General features: G+C 44.6%; 1 protein-coding gene across 3 annotated transcripts in view; it reads left to right on the forward strand.

Moving 5' to 3' along the window:
* The first annotated feature begins 9,037 nt into the window (after window positions 1-9,037).
* Window positions 9,038-20,295, forward strand: part of FAXC (failed axon connections homolog, metaxin like GST domain containing) — a 71,076-nt gene continuing 59,818 nt past the window's right edge. Inside the window, exons 1-3 of one of the 3 annotated variants that reach the window (XM_060115140.1) lie at window positions 9,359-9,447; window positions 9,923-10,044; window positions 15,296-15,431. In XM_060115140.1, the coding sequence (XP_059971123.1) occupies window positions 9,938-10,044; window positions 15,296-15,431 (243 nt within the window). In that variant the 5' untranslated portion in view covers window positions 9,359-9,447; window positions 9,923-9,937. Of the gene's footprint in view, window positions 9,448-9,720; window positions 10,045-15,295; window positions 15,432-20,295 lie in introns of those variants that run through there. The other 2 variants (XM_060115141.1, XM_060115139.1) reach the window with 2 other exon arrangements.

A 20,295-nucleotide genomic window follows, 5' to 3' on the forward strand; every position in this document is an offset into this window, starting at 1 on the left:
AAATTGAAGAGAAGTATTGAATTCAAGTACTACACAACAAAAATATCTCAGTCAAGCAAAAAAGTAAAAAACTTTGACATCATTTGAAATGTCTTTTTTTTTTTTTTTTTTGCGATACGCGGGCCTCTCACTGTTGTGGCCTCTCCCGTTGTGGAGCACAGGCTCCGGACGCGCAGGCTCAGCGGCCATGGCTCACGGGCCCAGCCGCTCCGCGGCATGTGGGATCTTCCCGGACCGGGGCACGAACCCGTGTCCCCTGCATCGGCAGGCGGACTCTCAACCACTGCGCCACCAGGGAAGCCCTGAAATGTCTTTTTGATGTATGCTAGGGACACTCACGAGGGCTTCTGTGATACCGTTGACCTGGAATACACAATATTGAGAGGCATCAAGTAAAGATTTAGAGAGACTGCTTGGTAACGAGGCATAGGAGTAAGTCATGCTTACTGGAAATATTTTTTAAACCTGGATTGGCAAGGTCCCTGCAATTCTGTAAAACATATTTGTATAATTATAGGCTTACAGACGTTGATCCAAAAATCTACAAATCCTAACAAAATGTCAATGGAGAAATAAAGATGGAAATGAAACCAAATGAAAGTGTTAGAACAGTCAACACATAATTGCTTTTATTAACTTACAATGTGACTCTATCTCCCTTAGAAGGGAGATTCTTACTTGACTATTACTAATGAGATGCAAATGAGATGCAAGTGTTCTCTATCAAAAAAAAAAAAAAAAAAAAGCCAAAAATCCTGGCACTGATGGTTTGCATGAAAATCAAGCAAAAGAATTTATTGTGAGATCAATAAACCTCTTGTATCCCAGCAAGACAAGGATGCAGCACATATAAATGAGCCACTGTCTAGGAACTAAAAGTCACCAGTTGGAGCCAAAGGAAGAAAATATGTTCTCAAGATGATGTGGACAGAACTGAGAATGGGGGTGGAGAGTTACAAAGTAAATATGGACACGAGATGTTTCCACTCTGATAGATTTGAATCTTTGTTTCCCGTTGACAGATGGGACCCAACGGACATAAAGTCACTGACATCATGTAAGATCTGCATTTGTCTTTCTGACTCTAAAACAGCCTCTGTATCTGGGGTCCTGATACAGGCTTCTGAGGTTCTAGGAGCCCCCTGAAATAGGGAACAAAATTTTGCGTGTGTGTGTATTTTTCTGCCGAGAATGTCCCCTAGCTTTCATCAGAGTCTCAAAAGTTTCATGACCCCCAAAAAAGGTTAAAGGTGACTATAGTTAAAATACTGCAGTAGGGAAATATAGTCTTTACTTGACAGAATATGTCAGGAAAAGAAAACTATGGTCACTGTCTTCTGCTTATATTTTGTAAAAGTGAACATGAAGGCTGTCAATAGCTGTGGAAGGTGAAAACTGGATCACGATTTAAATTGCCTCTTTTTGGTCATTCTTTTGATACTAAATTGAAGAGACATTCTGGGATTCTGTTTTTAGACTTAGTTTTGTCAGGATGGGATGGTAGAAGGCCAGTCTAGATTAATTAACAATTAGATTTATGCAACGTTTAAAGAATTTCAACTCATTAAAAAAAAGGATTGATTTATTATTTATGTATTTATTTATTTTTTGGTCGTGCCCTTGGCAGTGAAAGCACAGAGTCCTAACCACTGGACTGCCAGGGAATTCCCAAAAGATTGATTTTAAATAGAGATAAATAGTTGGATTAACCACCTAGGTAGCAGGCTAGGTGGATGGATGGATGAGAAATATGCAACCCAATGTTATCAAGGAGCCTAAGGGAACTGCCTTGTGTGATGGGATATCCCAGCAGCTCTCCTCCTCATCTTCATCTGCCCCCATCCTCACACACACCACCAGGTAGCACCCAGACTCACCACATAGTAACGAGGGCTTTGCGCTCTCAGGCCTCTGCTTGTTTACCTGAGCACCCACCGACCTGGCAGTTTTGCTCTCGTTTTTCCCTGAGAACCAATCAATGGATGCTGAACCTTAACTCTTCCAGAGGCAAATCTCTCTGGCTCTTGAGATGACATCTTCCTCTGAGATCAATCAGTTCAGGCCCAGGTGACTGGCACTCCACAGACCTGCTGGGGCCAAATGTTTTTGACACTCTTGTAGCCTGATAAGGATCCCTGCAATCTCTAGTCGTTGCCCAAGACTCAGACACCCACGCTGATTCTTTTCTATGATCTCTCCCTAAGACTGTTTCTTGAATTTGTCTTCCCTGACTCAACCTCCCACTTCTCCCTTCTACACTTTTCTGCTGTGACCTCTATAAGCACCAGTTCATGATTTATCAACTACCCTACTTCTCAAGTCTGCATTGAAGTTTCCTTTACTTTCTACCTTAACTGAAACCTGGCTTTCCTCTGAGGGTATGGTTTCACCTGCCGCCATTCTGAGAGGAAGTTTCCTATTGTCTATGAACCTCAGAGTTGCGAGATGGGATTTGAGTCCTTTTCACTCACTGCCATTACACTTTTTTTTTTCTGCTTTTTAAAAATTCTTTTACAGAAGTGGACTCCTACTACATATGAGGTTTTATAAATGTACTGTTCAAATTTATTTATTTATCTTAGGCCCCACCATGTGACATGTGGCACCTGGTTCCCTGACCAGGGATTAAACCTGCACACCCTGCATTGGGAGTGCGGAGTCTTAACCACTGGACCACGAGGGAAATCCCACTGCCATTACTCTTTTTTTTAAAAAATATTTATTCATTTATTTGGCTGTGCCAGGTCTTAGTTGCGGCATGTGGGATCTTTAGTTGCAGCATGCGAACTCTTAGCTGTGCATGTGGGGTGTAGTTCCTTGACAGGGATCGAACATGGGCCCTCTGCATTGGGAGCGAGGAGTCTTAGCCACTGGACCACTGGCATTACTGCCATTACTCTTGAATAAAAGCTCTCATGTCTCCAAGCCTCAAGTCTAGCTCTCCTAACCTCTACTCCCCGTTTATTGCCAAACTCCACTTCTGGCCACAACCCTCAATCACAGTGTCTTTGTTCTTACCTAAGGCCTCCCAGCTTCCTGAGTAACTCCAACGTCTATGTGGATGGTTTGTGCATTACCTCATCAACAACAGAACCTTGTCTCTAGAGGCTTCTACCATACCTTTATGGTCAACACTTGAGGTTGCCTAAGAACATCTGAAGCCATAGATTGGAACATCCCACTCAGAGGAGAAGGCCTCTTTGAAACTATGATAGAAAACCAAGAAGCCGTAGAAGAAAAAATTGAAAAATAGCAAGCTGGGGAAAATATTTGCAAACTAATTTAGAGAAAAAGAATTCTCTTTCTCAATTAGGACCTCATATAAATCAATGAAAAAGACTAATAACCCAGTGAAAAAAAATGAACAGTTCATAGAAAAGTCAATACAAATGCATCTTTCAAAAAAATGTACTCAACTTCACATGTAATAAGAAACACAAATTTAAAACTACAATGAGACACTGCTTTCTCATTGACAATTAGGAAGGATCAAAATATTTAAGAATATGTGTGGTTAGGCTACGTATGAGAAAAGAGACACTTTCAAAACTATGGAGAGTGTGTATTGCTCTTTATGGAGAACAATTTGGCAACATCTATCACAATTACAATGCATGGCTCTTTTGACCCAGAAATTCCACTTCTATATATATATATATATCTGTGGTATTCTATGAAGAAAGAAAGAAAGAAAGGAAGGAAGGAAGGAAGGAAGAAAGAGAAAAAGAAAGAAAGAAAGAAAAGGAAAGAAAAAGAAAAAAAGCTTGGAAGTTCTATGTTTAAGATAAAAAAGAAAGTAAGGTGCAGGACAGGCAGTTAAATGATACAATTTGTGTAAAAATAAATAGAAAATGTTTTTATAATGCATAGAATATCTCTGGGAATAAACACAGAAGCTGATGGTTGTATTTGTCTCTGGGGAGGGGTCTGGGGAACAGTTAGGAGGAGACTATCCTTTAGCGTCCCAGCAGGAAGCTGAAGGCACATGCAAACCGGATATTTTGAGGACCATTTAATAAAAGGACTATTTACAAAAATGCAGAACCCCAGCGCTAGCAACAGCAGGAAGCCATTGCCAGCCCTCCGGCTGAAGGAGAAATGTGTGGACTTTGTTCCTGAAACCCACAGAGGGAGCCACGTGAAGAGAGACACAGCATGGGGCAACTCTGCAGGAAAAGATACTAAGGGATTGTCATCCCTTCCTTACTCCCCTCCGGTCCTCTGATCTCCATCACAGGCAAGCTCCACGGCGGCAGCTTGGGTACCCACAACCACTGCTATCCTTCACAAAGGTCAGCATCTGGGGCAAGGAGCAGGGTGCATCCGGACGCGACATTGGTGTGTGTGGGGGGATATCTGGGTAGAAATTGACTTTTCATTGCATTCTCCTCTATAGCTTTTGAATTTTGTACTGTGTTTATGTATTAATATCAAAAATAATGCATGTGATCCCTTTTTAAAAAGAATGGAGAAATATTTATTCCCCTCTCTGACGATCAACCTTTGCTTCCTCCTTTCACAGCCAAATTCATTGTGGGTGTTTTCTGCACTTACTATCCCACCTTCATTTTTCAAGCCTGGCTTCTGACCCCCTGACACTTGAAAGTGCTCACCTGCCAAGGTCAGTAATGTCTACGCTGCTGGGCTAAATTTATTTTACTTGACTTGTTAGGAGCATATGATGCAATTGATCCCATCTCACACTTTCTTGAGACGCCCTCTTCCCTTGGCTTCTGCTGCCCTACACCTGTCTGGCTTCCCTCCTGGCCTCTCTTTCCTTCTCAGTTTCCTGGGTGGTCCTCTCTTCCTCTGGCCATCCTCTAACTGTGGTGTTCTCAGGGCTCTGTCCTTGGCCCCTGTCTCTTCTCACTTAGCATTCACCCTCACATTCTCATGTCTACGCTTTAATGACCCCCACCTATCTCATTCCCAGGCCCAAAGCTCTTTTCTAAACCCACACATTCTGTTGTCATTGGGCATCTCCATTTAGGCATTCAATAGGCTGTTAGGGGTTGAACTGTGTCCCCCTAAAATCCATATGTTGAAGTCCTAATGGTCCAGTACCTAAAAACTGTGACTGTATTTGGAGGTAGTGCCTTCAAAGGTATAATTAAGGTAAAATGAGGTAATTAGGGTGGTTGTAATCTAATATGACTGATGCCCTTAGATAAAGAGAAGATTAGGACATAAACGTACAGAGCAAAGACCATGTAAAGACACAGGGAGAAGATGGCCATTAACAAGCTAAGGAGAGAGGCCTTAGAAGAAATCAACCCTGACAACAGCTTGATCTCAGACATCTAGCCTCCAGAACTGTGAGGAAATAAATTTCTGTTATTTAAGCCACGCAGTCTGTGGTACTTTGTTAGAGCAGCCGTAGCACACTAATGCACTGCCCAAGCTAAAAATCTTCCAAACCCTTTCATGACCCACCTTCTTAATTGCCCCTCACTTATCTGAGCCTGGTTATTATTTGAATATCTTTTCTCAGCATCAAGTCAATCTTCAGGAAATGTTTTCTGAGTGTTGCATACTGATTAATAAAATGCCCAAGTCCAGTGGATCAGAAAGTAGATAGGCAAAGTCACCTTATGGTGACAACAAGCTTTCAGCTATAACGTTGGATATCTGGTTAGGGGAGTATTAGATCTCTTCTCCACAAGTCAAGCCAAGAAAGCAGAAGCTTTACAGTAAAATTCAGGGTAACATTATCAAGTAAACTGTTTATTTTTTGAATAATACAGAGATATTTTAATAAAATAACATTAAATTTCATTATATAAAACCAGCAATAATGCTAACATCACATCACACCACCTTTTTTAAAAAAATATTTATTTATTTATTTATTTGGTTGCTCTGGGTCTTAGTTATGGGAGGCAGGCTCCTTTGTTGTGGGAGGCAGGCTCCTTAGTTGTGGCTCCAGGGCTCCTTATTTGCAGCTCGCTGGCTCCTTAGTTGCAGCACGTGGGCTCCTTAGTTGTGGCATGTATGTGGGATCTAGTTCCCTGACCAGGGATCAAACCCGGGCCCGCTGCATGGGGAGCATGGAGTCTTATCCACTGCACCACCAGTGAACCCCACATCCACTTATTACTACAAGAGCAGGATCTTAAATCTCTTAAGCTATATTTTGAAGCATGAAGTATAACATTCTTGTGAAAACGCTTTCCAGGATAAAAGAAACGTATCAAATATTTTATTCACTTGTTTATGCTCTTTGTGTTGGTTCCTGAAAAAAGGTGCCATGATGTCACTACTCCCCCAGGATACTCTGTCTTCTCCCTCTTCTCCGTCTCACGCCCTACCCCCACCCCTCCTGCCCCGTGGCTTCCGCCCTCAGCTCCTAGAACTCGAGCATCAGGTGAACTTCTCATAAGGCATATGCAGTATTCTGTGTTCTAATTGCTTTTCTTGAGTCTTGATTCATTTTCTTTCCATTTCTGATTCTACTGCTGCCCCAGCCCTTTTATCTGTGTGTCTAGCGTCCAGACTCAGCAAGAATGGTGACTTAATCGGGTTGGTTAGGAACCATCCAACATGGGATTCTGTCTCTTTGGGGCAGAGTTTTTGGGGGTTTTTTCTTTATTTTTTTGTGCTTCATTTTTTTTCCTCTTTAAAACATCTTTATTGGATTATAATTGCTTTACAATGGTGTGTTAGTTTGTGCTGTATAACAAAGTGAATCAACTATATGTATACATATATCCCCATATTTCCTCCCTCCTGCATCTCCCTCCCACCTTCCCTATCCCACCCCTCTGGGTGGACACAAAGCACCGAGCTGAACTCCCTGTGCTATGCGGCTGCTTCCCACTAACGAGCTATTTTACACTGGGTAGCGTATATATGTACATGCCACTCTGGGGCAGAGTTGTTTTTTTTTTTTTTTTTTTTTTTTTTTGCGGTACGCGGGCCTCTCACTGTTGTGGCCTCTCCCGTTGCGGAGCACAGGCTCCAGACGTGCAGGCTCAGCGGCCATGGCTCATGGGCCCAGCCGCTCCGTGGCATGTGGGATCTTCCCAGACCGGGGCACGAACCCGTGTCCCCTGCATCGGCAGGCAGACTCTCAACCACTGCGCCACCAGGGAAGCCCTGGGGCAGAGTTTCTGATGCCCCTCATAAGCTAGTATTCTAGACCACTGATAATCAAAGTGTGGTCTGGCTTCACCTGGAAGCTTGTTAGAAATGCAGAATCTCAGACCTCACCCCAGAACTCCTGAGTCAGAATTTGCACGTGAACAAGATCCCCAGTCATTCATATACACAGTAATGTTTGAGAAACACTGATCTAATTGTCCCTTTTGATCATTGTGGCAGATTCTCAGATGATACATATACAAAGTTTGGGAAGCACTGATTTATTTGTCCCTTGTCATATCATTATGGCCAGGCTGCAGAGTGACATGACACAGACATAGCAATATCTGCGTAAAGGAATGGCCTAAATCTACCTTTCTCAAAAGGTGATAGCATAACAGGCAGGTGTTTGAGACTTTGTAGTCATTGGATTTAGACGTGGTTCAGAAGACTGAGCCACAGACCGATGGCCTAAAGAAGAAATACCATGGACAGCACTCCAGCACTGGTACCTGGGATGAGAGCCATTGTAGGTGGTGGAAAGCCCAAAGGGCTGCTGGTGTGGGACACATGGGGTTTGAATCCTGGCTCTATCATTACCTAGCTCTGGGACTTGAGCTTGTTAACTTACCTCTCTGAGCCTCAGTTTTCTTATTTGTAAAATAAGGATGCCAATAGTTAGTTAACACAGATTGTTTTGGTGAGTTACTGAAAAATGTATCATCACTAGACAGACAGGTGTTCAATAAATATTAGCCCCTTCCTTTTTTTTTTTCCTCTTGTAATACCTCAATAGTAAAACAAGTTTCTTGAAAAAATAAAAATAACAAGATGCCTCTAGCCTGGAGCTAATGTCATGGTTATGACGCCAAGGCTTTCAGAATTGGCGGTGGTGGTGGGAGGGGTGGAGTAAAGATGCTCACTCTAGCTCCCCAGGTCTTCATACCATCTCACTAGGTCCTCATGGCTGGACCTAGACACTCAGGCCAATAATTAGGTACAAACGGATATTCTTTAAGTACTGGCTCAACATTTAAAGAGAGCATAGGCGGGTGCCATGGGGGAAGAACGATGGAGAATCCCTGGTGCCAGTGCTCCTTGCCCCCTCTCTGCACAGAGCCTTTAGTTCGGATCCCAAACCTGTCCACTCTGCTTCCTATGCGGCCTCCTGCTCTCTCTCCCCGGAAGACAGTCTGGTGACCACCTTTGTCTCTCCAGCAGGCCCTTGGGTTCCACTCCTTGCAACCTGCCCGTGGAAGGTTCACTTCCAACCGCACGCTCTGCTTCTTGCTGAGAGGTCCCATAAACGTCTGCAGGGGTGTTTGAGACCCCTTGGTCTGGGCCCTGGCTGGCCCCTGCCCTTATCTGGTGGGGGCTGGCACCACGCCCCACATTATTAGCTGTATGACGGCCCTCACTGCCTGCTCTAAGGGGCTGGGACGGCAGGGGAAGTCGAAGGGCGTGTCCGCCTTCACTCCAATGTCGGCTCTCTCACGCAAACGCGTGGAGGCTTCCTATATCCATCCTTTCACCTTAAGAGTGATAACCGCCCCCCACCCGCCACTTGAATTTTTTTCAATTCCTTCAAACGATTTTAAACTATCCATGCTCTTGCTAAAATTTGTGTGTACATCATACACTTGTATGAAGCACGGTCCTATTCTTTGTACGTAGGAACTTTAAAAAATGATGTTAAAGGGAAGAAAATTGATCACACACACACACATCCACGATTGACAGATTTTCTGCACCGAAAAGGAAAGGAAAAACAACAACACGCCACATTCCCTGAGTTCCCTGATAATGATTTCCAAGGGGAAAGCCTAGGATTTGGGCTGCGTCTGTCGGAGGGGAAATCGCTCTAGAGTACATTTTTGTTGTTATTTATCAAACCAGACATCTCTCCGTGGGCACACTGCCGAGACTTAGGTAACTGTGTAATGTGATAAGTGTTTTTATGAGTTATGCAAAGACACAGCGCTTTCCTGACGGCCGGAGCAACGTAATTCGCGACCTTGTCCGGGCCCAGGTTCCAGGCTTGCGCGGGGCGGTGTCTCTGCCCGAGCTCCGCGCGGCCGCAGGTGAGTCCTGCGCGCGCCCCGCTCTCGCGCCTGCGGGAGGGGCTGGAGCGGAGGCGGAGGACGGGCCGGGGGTGGCGGTGGGGGACGGAGATCCGGGCCCGACTGCAGATTCCTCCGGGGGGAGCCGCATTTCCAGCCACGTCCGCAGCCCTGCCCTCGCGCGCCGAGCCGTTCCCGGCCGTGCCGCCTGGAGGCGCGGAGCCCGCCGGGCTCGCCCAGCCCTGCAGCTCCGGCCGGGGCGGAGGCCGCCGGACCGCGGAGATGCGGGGCGGGGGCAGGGCGCGGGGTAGGTGACTTTATCCCGCCTCTGTTTCCCTGCCCCAGGGAGCAATGACATCACGCGGCCTTCTCCCGGCGCCGACACAAAGAGCGGCGCGGAGAGGCCGCTGCGGGGGGAGCCGGCGGCCGCCGCTGCCGCCCCGGGCCGCTGGGCCCCGCCGGCCAGGCCCGCCGCCCGCGGCCCGCGCCCTCCCTCTTCCTCCGCCGCCGCCTCGGTCGCCGCCGCCCGCGCCGCCCGCACCGCCAGTGCGCCGCTGAGCCCGCGCCCGGCCGCGCCGGCCCCTTCCCATGCGGGCGGCGCGGGCCCTGGGAGGGGCGCCCGCAGCCAGCCGCGCAGCATGCACTGGGGGGTTGGCTTTGCCTCGTCCAGGCCGTGCGTGGTGGATCTGAGCTGGAACCAGAGCGTCTCCTTCTTCGGCTGGTGGGCCGGGTCCGAGGAGCCCTTCTCCTTTTATGGGGACATCATCGCTTTCCCTTTGCAGGATTACAGTGGGATCATGGCAGGGCTGGGCTCCGATCCCTGGTGGAAGAAAACCCTTTACTTGACCGGGGGAGCTTTGCTGGCCGCAGCTGCGTATCTGCTCCACGAACTCCTGGTCATTAGGTGAGCCGGAGAGAGGGCCCCATGCAGGGGCGCAGAGAGGGACACCTGGCCAGGGCAGGGTTGGCGCGAGGGGGGACCCGTGCCAGCCCCTCGGTCACAACGCCCAAACGCCCGAGTCCTGTCCTTCTCTTTCGCCAGAGGCAGTCCGTGGTCACCTGGCCGTGAGGGGCAGTTTGGAGTTGACAGGAGAATTAAACTGGTACTGGGAGGGAAAAACACTTGTCTCCCTATCATTCGGTGCTAAACGCAAAAATTCTCTGGGCAGTTATGGAGCATAATAGTCTGTTATGAAGATCTTAGCTGCAGTGTGTTTGCAACAATAGAATTAGGTCCTGCAGAAATACTAAGTTACATTTTTATGCAATGCCCTATTTGTTTATAGATGATAATGCTGGGATATTAACCACTAACCTTATCTTTTACTTAAAGGTTAGTTCTCCACTGTCCCTTCCCCAAGTGTCAACATCATCAAAAGACTGAAATTGCAAAAGCTTCAGAGACCTCCAGGTCCCTGTTAGGGATGCACAGCGGAGTGTGCAATTTTGATGCAGCCTTAACCCGGTTATGTGCTAATCTGGTATCTAAAGCTAAGCACCAGCTTCAGGTTTAAATGCCATTGTTGTGCGAACAGGAGGAGATCCGGGGACTGAACTAGCACATGGGCCTGCATGGGAGTTGCCCCAGGCCCTAAACAGTTGCCTCTGCCGCCTGCCGCAGAATGTTTACAGGATTGACTTGGAAATACCAGAAAATGGAGGCCCTGCTGTTGGTACATCCAGCCGGACACGAGATCTTTGTTTGAGTAGAATAATGCCATAGGCTGCCAAGACCAGTGGTTTGGCTAATTATACGCCAATTTACGGTTAAAATTTCCATGTGTTTGAGCCCTCTGTCACTGGGGGGAGGACCAGGAAAGAGCAGTTTTCAATAGCTCAGAATGTCCATCTTAGCCAATATTTTCTAAAGAGTGAGAAAATGTGTCTTACATGTCTTCTTCCCGTGGGGGAATCCTACACAATAGGTTTATAAACAAAGACAGTGATAGGTGACCTTTAACAGGCCTGCAGGGATTCCAAGAGGACACTGTAGCAGCCTAACAGGTATTTTGAATATTTTTAGTCTCTGAGAGAGTGGCAATCATTTAGGTCTGGGGAAATGTATTGTCTTTCATAATTAGGAAGTTTTATTTTAAGCTTATCATTGAATTCTCTCACTTTGCACAGTGTCTTGAATCTAGTTGAACCAAATTAAAAAAATTAAGTGATTTATTTCTCTAGATTATTGTATATATTTTCCAGTTTTAGAACTCTATTTCAAGCTAGGTTTCAAGCCATATGGAAAACGAAAACGTTTGTGCAGTGCTTGAAATGGTAACCCAGTTGTTCTGAAATTCATATTCCAGTCCAAAGCCTTTGGAGGATTCCGAACCATGTGGCTTCTCACCAGTCTTCCACTTTGAGGAGGGAGTGAGACACAGCTTCACAGGACTGAGTCTCAAACTTGCTTAACTGACCTTGCAGAAATGGGGAGGTGGGTGGGGGAGCTCAGAGTTGACCTTGGGAGCAGGCCACACCCTGGTAGGTGTGGTCTCTGTGCCCAGAAGAGCCCGCTGCCCACTTGGACACTTATTTGAAAAAGTGTTTTTAATCCTTGGTTTATTCACTTTTGTTTCTTGACAGATGTTTACACTGAGTCGGGAAACCCTGTTGTAATGCAAATAATAGACAAATGGTTGCCTGTTTTTGACCCCTTAATAGGTGGCTCTGCTTAGAAGTGCTTTACCTATGTGATTGCATTTAACCTTCGCAACTGCCAACTGCCCTTGAATGCTTGATCTCCATTTCTTAGATGAGGAAATTTAGGCTGAGGGAGGTTAAGCAATTCACCCAAGATCCCGTAGTAAGAGTAGTAGGATCCAGATTCAAATCTGAGAATGTGTGTCTGCGGGGCCCGCACTTCTACTACTTTCTCCTAACAAGTTTCAATTCTGGAGTAAGTTTTGATGGCGGAGAGGAAGAGAACTGGGGCATTGCTCAGGGAAGACAAGTCTGTGGCACAGACCTGAGTTTTTGACAACAGCTAGGGGCACAGAGGGAATAGGGGAAGAAGACCAAGGAAAATGCTGCCCTGGGATTTGGAGGTTACACGATAGAGACCTTCACTTGACGGGAAGTCTAAGTTTCAATTGTCTGTGGAGTTTAGGCAAAACACAAAACAATCTGAAATATGTGGGATGGAAAATCCATCTTGAAATGGCTACGCTGTCTGAGTTCACTGGCAATCATATTCTTCACCACGGTACTTGGATTTCCTGCTGCGTAGACTTAACCTTAATCTATGGGTACATCTCCAGAGTGGAAAGTAAAGTTGACAGGTAAGAATTATTTAGGAAGTTTAATTAATGAGTAAAATAACCAAAGTAGGTATTTTGGATTTTACTCGTATTTTTCCCATCACAGTATTTTTAAAGAAATAGAGTCCCAGCCCTTTACTTTATCCTCCCCTAGTGGAGAGAGCCTTGCAGCTCTCTTCAATTCAGTCCAGCATTTGGAAATGTGTTGTTTGTAAATTGAATGACCCAGGAATGACTTGTTACCCATAGCTTGTTTGTACTTTAGGCACATGGGCTCAGCCTGCCCTAGAAAACTTAGGGAATCAGAGCAGCCCATGGGTCATGTGATCTCTATAAACTAACAGCCCATCCTGTGATATCCTTCACCATGGGAGTAGGGGCTAGTCTTGCTGCTTGACAGGTGTTCTCTTAGACAGTCCTCACTATAAGAGCACTTTATAAAATGTAGCTGTCCAGATTACCTGCTCTTCTGGTCTTAAATTACAGAGAGAGCTTCCTGACCTGGAGGGAGGGCTCTAGAGCCAGATTGGGTTCAAATTCACTCTGCCTTTAACCAACCATGTAACCTTGGACCTGAGAGTAAGCTTGGTTACTCAGTTTTCTCATCTGTGAAATGGAAATAATAGTAGCCTTCCTCACAGAGGTGGTTGCATGAGTTAACACATGTGAAATGCTTAGCCAGAGTTTGACGTTATAGTGAGCATTCAATAAAAGTTGGCCATCATTAATTATTACAGACTTTCATCAGAAAGTTCCAGGCTTGTGTGGTCTGAGTCAAACCAGCTACTTTAATAAAATTAACTGAGGTATTGCCCATTTTTGGTGTAGTCGAAGTGCTTAAGAGCTTGGGAACTAACTAGTAACAACTTGATCTTAAATTGGTATTCCTTGGGCAAGTTATTTAACCTCTCTGAGCTTCAGTTTCCTTGTCTACTGTAAAATATAAGTATGATATAATATTCTAAATTTAAACTATAGCAATATCCTCTCTGTAGTGGTACTATCAGAAAGAAATAATTTAATATGTATGATGTACACAAAGTCATTGGCATATGCTGGTCACATCCATTCTTATTATGACATGGCCCAAGTTAACCATCAGAATTAGATGGTTCTGGCCAGTGGAGCAGGGGATTTTACATTTATCTCCTCTCTTTCAGTTCTTAAATTTTTTGCCTGGCTAATTTACATGAAATTACCACTCTGAGTTGAATTACTTGACTGGACAAAGTTAATTGTCAAAGCTACAGTTTGCCCTTTTTAGAAACATAGTCTAAGTGGCTTCTTAATTTTAGTATCTGACCTCCCAAACATTTCATCTAAGTGAAAACCTTTGTTTTATAGCAAGTATTGTCAGAAGGCAGCAAATATTTTTATTCTTTTGACTAGTGTTTTCAAAATTAGTCATTCTTAACTCTTTAAGTGGAAAGGGCGCTCCGGTGGTAAACTTCTCCAAAAAGAGTGTGTTTTACTGAACGGAGTTTCTGCAGGAAGTGGGCATCGTTGTGATGATGATATGAAGAGCTTGCCCTTGCTTGCTTGGGTAGAAGGAAGTGTGGGATTACACTAGGAACAGTGTGAAGGAACCAGAGGCTTAGGGAAGGCCAAAGGGGAAGGGTGAGGTTTATCTGACTGGGAAATGGTTGGGTGGAGTGAAAGATGGAAGTTGCAGAAGGTTCCCGAATGTGGTGTATGAGTGCCCCTGTGTGGAATGAGATTTTGTAGTTTAAGGGGATAAGACCATGTCTCTTTGAATGAGAATAAAGTCCACCACTTAATGCTTGATAGCTCACCAAATGTTTACAGATATTATCTTACTTAGTTCTCACGATAATTGAGGCAGAATTGGTACTGTCCTCACTTTCCAAATGAGAGAGGAGGAGAGGTCTTGGGTGACGTGGCCAATAGGAAGTAGGGCTTGCACTTGACCCCAGGTATCCAGAAGTGGAATCCAGCGTTTGATCTCCTACATGGTGGCTATTGAAAAACTCTACCAGGGAAGTCCTCACCACCCAGAAAAGTAGCCAAAGGAAAAGATAGACGTGTGGCTGAGACAGAAGAAAGGGAAAAGGCAGGGGTACTGGGATATATGCTGTGTGGTGAAAGTGGGGAACCTGTGAAGGTAGAGAGGAGGAGAGAGCACCAGAAGCCAGGTTCCTTGGCACCACAGGTGAAAGGTCAGGTGAGGGCATGGAGAGTTTGGAAGAGGGACCAGAATATACAGAGCCTCACATTCCCTGCAGACTTGAATCGTAGCAGAGCAAATCTGCACTGTTATTCCAAGGTCCTGTGGATGAATAGACTGTTTCATGGTACAGTCTCGTGGTCAAGAACATAGGCTCTGACTACATGGTTTAGTCCAAGTTCTGCCGTTTACTAGTAATGGGACTTTGGGCAAGTTTATTCTCTGTGCCTCGGTTTCCTTATCTGCAAAACATGGATAACGGTAGTACCTACCTCAAAAGGTTATTGTGAAGATTAAATGAGATAATACCCGTGAAACCCTCAGAACAATGCCTGATGCACAGTAAGCACAGAATATCTTTTTTTATCCATCCAACTTGTCCCTGGCAGGTAGACATAGCCAGCTGGAGAAGAGGTGGACCTATACCAGAAAGTACACATCCTGCCCATAGGCCACAGGTACCAGAAAGAGGTTGACATGTAGTTACTCTCCTGAGCCCTTGCAGTTATGGAAATAGCAGAGTTTGTGAGGTTCTCTTGTGTTTTGACCAAGCTTTCCCCCTCAAAGTGCTTGTTGGTGAGGTAAGACCCTGTGATAAACAGACCTGCTTGTCCATTGAGGAGCTACAGCCCAGCAGGGGCCTCTAAGGAACTAAGGGAACTGCATGTGTAACACGTGGATTGTTCTTTTTTTTTCTGTTTTGGTTTTGACAGGAAACAGCAAGAGATTGACTCCAAAGATGCTATTATTTTGCATCAGTTTGCAAGACCTAACAATGGTGTCCCCAGTTTATCTCCTTTCTGTTTGAAAATGGAAACTTATTTAAGGATGGCTGACTTACCCTATCAGGTACTTTTGTGCAAATATGTTTTATCCTCGTGGCAGCAATATTGGCTAGGGGGGGAAGTACTTAATCTCACAGGGTGGGAAGGGCTTGCTCTTGGTGCCAGAGGGGTGGGTATGAAAGCAGTGGTGCCCAGTCCTTAGTAGATACTTAGGAGACTTGATCCCAGTCTGTTGATTTTTACATCCAATTTAACGAGTGATCACAAGGGTCTGGACTTTCATAGTGTTGAAGGTCATGTTATTTTTTCCTGACAGAGTATTCTTTGGTTAATAGTTTGGCCTACTGGGAACCTATAAATAAAGGTGAGCCTGATGTGGTTCTTTCCTTCAGGTTTCTATTTGTTGGAAGCATTATATTTATCTCTTATGAATCCTGGGGACAAACGTCCAGCAGGCCACCAAAGAGATATTTGTAGATTTTGTGAGAGTTTTTCCTACTGATTTGTTGTTCTGTTTGGGTGACTTTCAGGGAAGCACTTGCTCATTTCAGCCTTAGAGAGGGAACAGAGGAATGAATGCGTTTAAAATATAAATTTTTCTCTGAGTAATGCTTGAGCCGTGTCTCACAAATTTGACAGGTTGTGTTTTCATTGTCATTCAATTATATTTTTAAAAAATATTCCCTTATGTTTTTCTTTTTCGCCTAAGTTCTAGTCATAGGCATTAAAAAAAAACTTTGATTTTTGTTATTGTTTTTTAATGTTATGGTCAAAGCAGGTAGTCTTTGTGATATTAATTCCTTGGAATTTACTGACATTTTAGCCTAGTGTATGGCTACTTGTTTATAAATGTTGAAAATAGAATCATATTCCCTGGGAATAGAGCTCTCGCTTTATCTACTTGTTTGAGCATGTTTAGTGTATTGTTTAGACCTGTTATATCTCTGTTTTTTTTAATTTAGTTTTTTAAATTAAAAAGATTATTTTATTTTATTTATTTATTTTTGGCTGCATTGGGTCTTCGTTGCTGCACGCGGGCTTTCTCTAGTTGTGGCGAGCGGGGGCTACTACTCTTCGTTGCAGTGTGCGGGCTTCTTATTGCGGTGGTTTCTCTTGTTGTGGAGCACGGGCCTAGGCATGCAGGCTCAGTAGTTGTGGCGCACAGGCTTAGTTGCTCCACAGCATGTGGGATCTTCCTGAACCAGCGCTTGAACCTGTGTCCCCTGAATTGGCAGGCGTATTCTTAACCACTGTGCCACCAGGGAAGCTCCTCTCTTTATATTTTGTCTGCCTCTTCTAGCAGTTTCTGGAAGGATTGGGTTTAAATATTCAAGTGTATTTGTTGATTTCTCTCTTTTCCTGTCATTCTGTCAGTTCTTGCTTTAGGTAAGAGTATGTGTCTATTCGAGGTTATATTGTTAGGTCCATATAATATGAAAGATCACATCTTTTACTGGTATATAGTACCCATCTCTGTCCCTTATGATTTTTTTTAACCTTGAATTCTATATTATCAGATATTCAGATCGATTCTCCAGCCTTCTTTTGGTTCATATTTGTTTGGGATATCTTTCTTCATCCTCTTTCTCTATTATTATTACTTTTTTTTGTATTTGTCTCTTGTATGCAATGTATTAGTTATAGCCAATCGGAGAGTCCTTAATTGGTGAGTTTAATCCATTTCACTTGCAATGATTATTTTATTAGGACATATTTCTAACATGTTATTTAATATTTTTCTCCTTACTATGTTTTTTATTTTTTCTCATTTCCTGCTTTCTAATAGGTAAAAAAATTTTTCTTGTCATTTAAAAACAAATTCTATTTTTGTTGTTATGGTGGTTGCTCTTAAGATCCAAATTTGTGTTTATTTATCCCCACTCACTTCTTATATGGGTCAAAATCTGTGCTTTCCCTCTAATACTACAAGTCTGTTAGTAGGTTTGCGTGAACCTTGGGTCTCTTTCTTCCCAGGGCTTATCCCAGGTGTGTTGCTGTTATCTGATATTTTAATTCTGGAATTTTGGAAATCCTTTGTCTTTTTATGGTCCTTTTTAGGCCAGAAGACTTACTAAGTTATTTGACTAGCTTTACTTCCCATATATCTTATCCTACAGGATTTATTTATCTTTTTTATATGAGTACTTCCTTGATGAATATTTTGAATGAGCCTTTATGGGGCAAACTTTCAGTGGCTTTGCATGCCCAAGAACATCTTTATTATGCCGCACATTTGACACTTCTGTGTCCAAAGTTCGTTTCCTTCAGTGCTTTGAAAATATTACTCCATTGTCTTTTTGGTTTGCTGTTGCTATTGAAAAGTCTGATGTTAATCTGGATCTTTTTCTTTCTCTCTGGAGGCTTTTAGAATTCACATTGAATCTCAACATTCTTTTTTTTTTTTTAATCTCAACATTCTCAAATGTCATCATAACTGGCTTGGTGTGGGTCTTCACATATCTTGTTTGGTCCTTTATAAACTCTTTTCACCTCAAGTCTTTAATCTCTTTTTGATTCTAAGAACTTATCAATGTTCTTCACGTTTCCTTTTTTTTAAAAAAATTATTTTTTATTTATTTTATTTATTTATTTTTGGTTGCATGGGATCTTTGTCACTCCTCACGGGTTTTCTCTAGTTACAGCGAGCAGGGGCTTCTCATTGTGGTAGCTTCTCTTGTTGCGGAGCACGGGCTCTAGGCACGTGGGCTTCAGTAGTTGTGGCACGTGGGCTCAGTCGTTGTGGCTTGTGGGCTCTAGAGCGCAGGCTCAGTAGTTGTGACGCATGGGCTTAGTTGCTCCGCTGCATGTGGGATCTTCCCGGACCAGGGCTTGAACCCGTGTCCCCTGCATTGGCAGGTGGATTCTTAACCACTGCGCCACCAGGGAAGCCCTCCTTTTCTTTTTTGTTTGTTTGTTTCTCCTTCTTCTTTTCTATTCCTGATTATCTGGATCCTGGAATCTCTGCTATTATTTTCTGTGTTTCTGAATCTATCTCTTTATTCTTTTCTTCTTCCTTCTTGGAGAATTCGTCTTTCTGAGCTTCCATTGCATCCCTCTGTTCTCTTCTTGTATCCATCCTATTATTTATCTCATCCATTGTGTTTAACTTCTACATTTTTCTTCTTAATATTTTCCCTTGGTTTGTATTACAATCTCTTCCTTTATCCCTTGGAGGATATTTCTTATGCTAATTAGATTTTTCGGTCTGTCCCAATCATTCTGCCTCATGTTGTGTATATTATCTGTTGCCCTTCTCTTACAGTAACTGTACCCCTCAGGTGTCTAGTTATTTTGGTTTGAGGTCTCCTTTTACCAGGGATGTCAGCTTCCCTGCCCAGGAATTTGCACTGGGCAAAGGCTAAAGCTTAGGACACAGGTTGTTTACCTCTGAAGGAGTTTAAGAAAAGTAAGGAGGTGAGCCCCAGGCATCCCCACACCACTGTGATTCCTCCAGTTTGCTGCTACTCCTCCAAATGGCTCCCACTGGTCAGGGGTTCACCTTTAAGCTCTTACAAAGAAGCAGCATAGGGAGGGGGTGGTCTTCTTAGCAGGAAACAGAGCAGCTGGGAGGTTGGGGGGGGGGGAATGTTCCTCACCCAGCCAGGGTTTTGGCGCCCTGCTAATGATATTACCCCCCAAGTCTCGCCTCCTCATGGCCTGTGCTTTCTGAGCTGGTTTCTCTACAGAAGAGGGCATGGGGGTGGCAGTGATGCTCCTAAGGCAGTGCTGGGACAGTGGAATGACATGCTTAGCTTGGTAAGTGGTCCTCTGGGAATATGGCACTGAATCTGGACTTCAGTTAGGGGATCTGACAGGCATGAGGTGTTTGGGGAACAAAAAAAAGGGTCTTTATGACGGGGAACTGGAATGCAAGGGGTCAGTCTGGACAGAGAAGCAGGGAGATTATTCAGGACTTTCTAAGCCAGCAATGGAGGAGAAAATAGCAAAAGACCAGACAAGGTTTGAATCATCTACATACATTGGATCGGATCTGAGAGATCCTTGTTCAGCTCGGCGTTGGCCGTCAGCACTTGAAGATGTGTGTCACTGAGGGACTCACGTTGAAGGAAGAGACCGCTCCCTGCGGTTGCCTGTCTCTGGGCCGTTGTCACTCCCCACCAGGTCGCTGCATTTAGCCAGGACAGCTTTGGGGCAATTAGGGCCCCAAACCTGAGTTTCGTGCTCTGCAGCCTCTGGTGGCTTTCTTGATCTCCTGTGCCCCCTACCCTTGATGAAGTCCTCTTGCTGTTGACAGCGGCTGCAGCAGCTGCCAGGCTGTGGTGCCCTTTCCTTTCTTGCCTTCAAGCCATCAAGCACTGATTGCCCCAGCCTTGTCTCTGCCAGCAGCCTAACACCTTTGGTCATGTTTCAGAGCATGTTGCTGCACTGTTACGCAGTAACAGTGCATATACTGCTTTTAGTTAGTATAACTGGAACAACTGGATACATGCCTTGCTATGAAGCCTGGAGAGGCTTTCGAGAAGGGGACTGCTTACCCCCTTCCAAAATTAGTATTTCTTGTTAAGTATATTTTTTAGGAAAGGAGTGATATAGGAGTGTTTTTTCTTCTGTGAGGTCTCTATGGAAAATAGATGAAGGGAGTGTTCAGCAGGGTAGGTAACAGGAAAATGGTTCTATGGCTTAGAAAGGGATGCCCTGAGTCCCTGGGGAGGGGAGCGGGGGTGGGGTGGCGTTGGTGTGGGGGGAGGGACGGTGCCTTGAGACCCATGTGCCGTCAGCGAGGGTTTGTGTGCATGCAGGTGGTTCCTGGGTAGTGCTGGTGGGGCTCATCGCTTGGAGGATCAGTAGAGAGGTGTTCTGTCACAGACCCAGGGAGCTCTCCCCTCTTCCCCTTCTGTGCCCTGTACCTTTTAAAGAAAGATTAAAATGTCATCTTCCTAAGAGCACGACTTTATATTTGAAGCTTT

The sequence above is a fragment of the Mesoplodon densirostris genome, chromosome 12, assembly GCF_025265405.1.
Source record: "Mesoplodon densirostris isolate mMesDen1 chromosome 12, mMesDen1 primary haplotype, whole genome shotgun sequence".
NCBI lineage: Eukaryota > Metazoa > Chordata > Mammalia > Artiodactyla > Ziphiidae > Mesoplodon > Mesoplodon densirostris.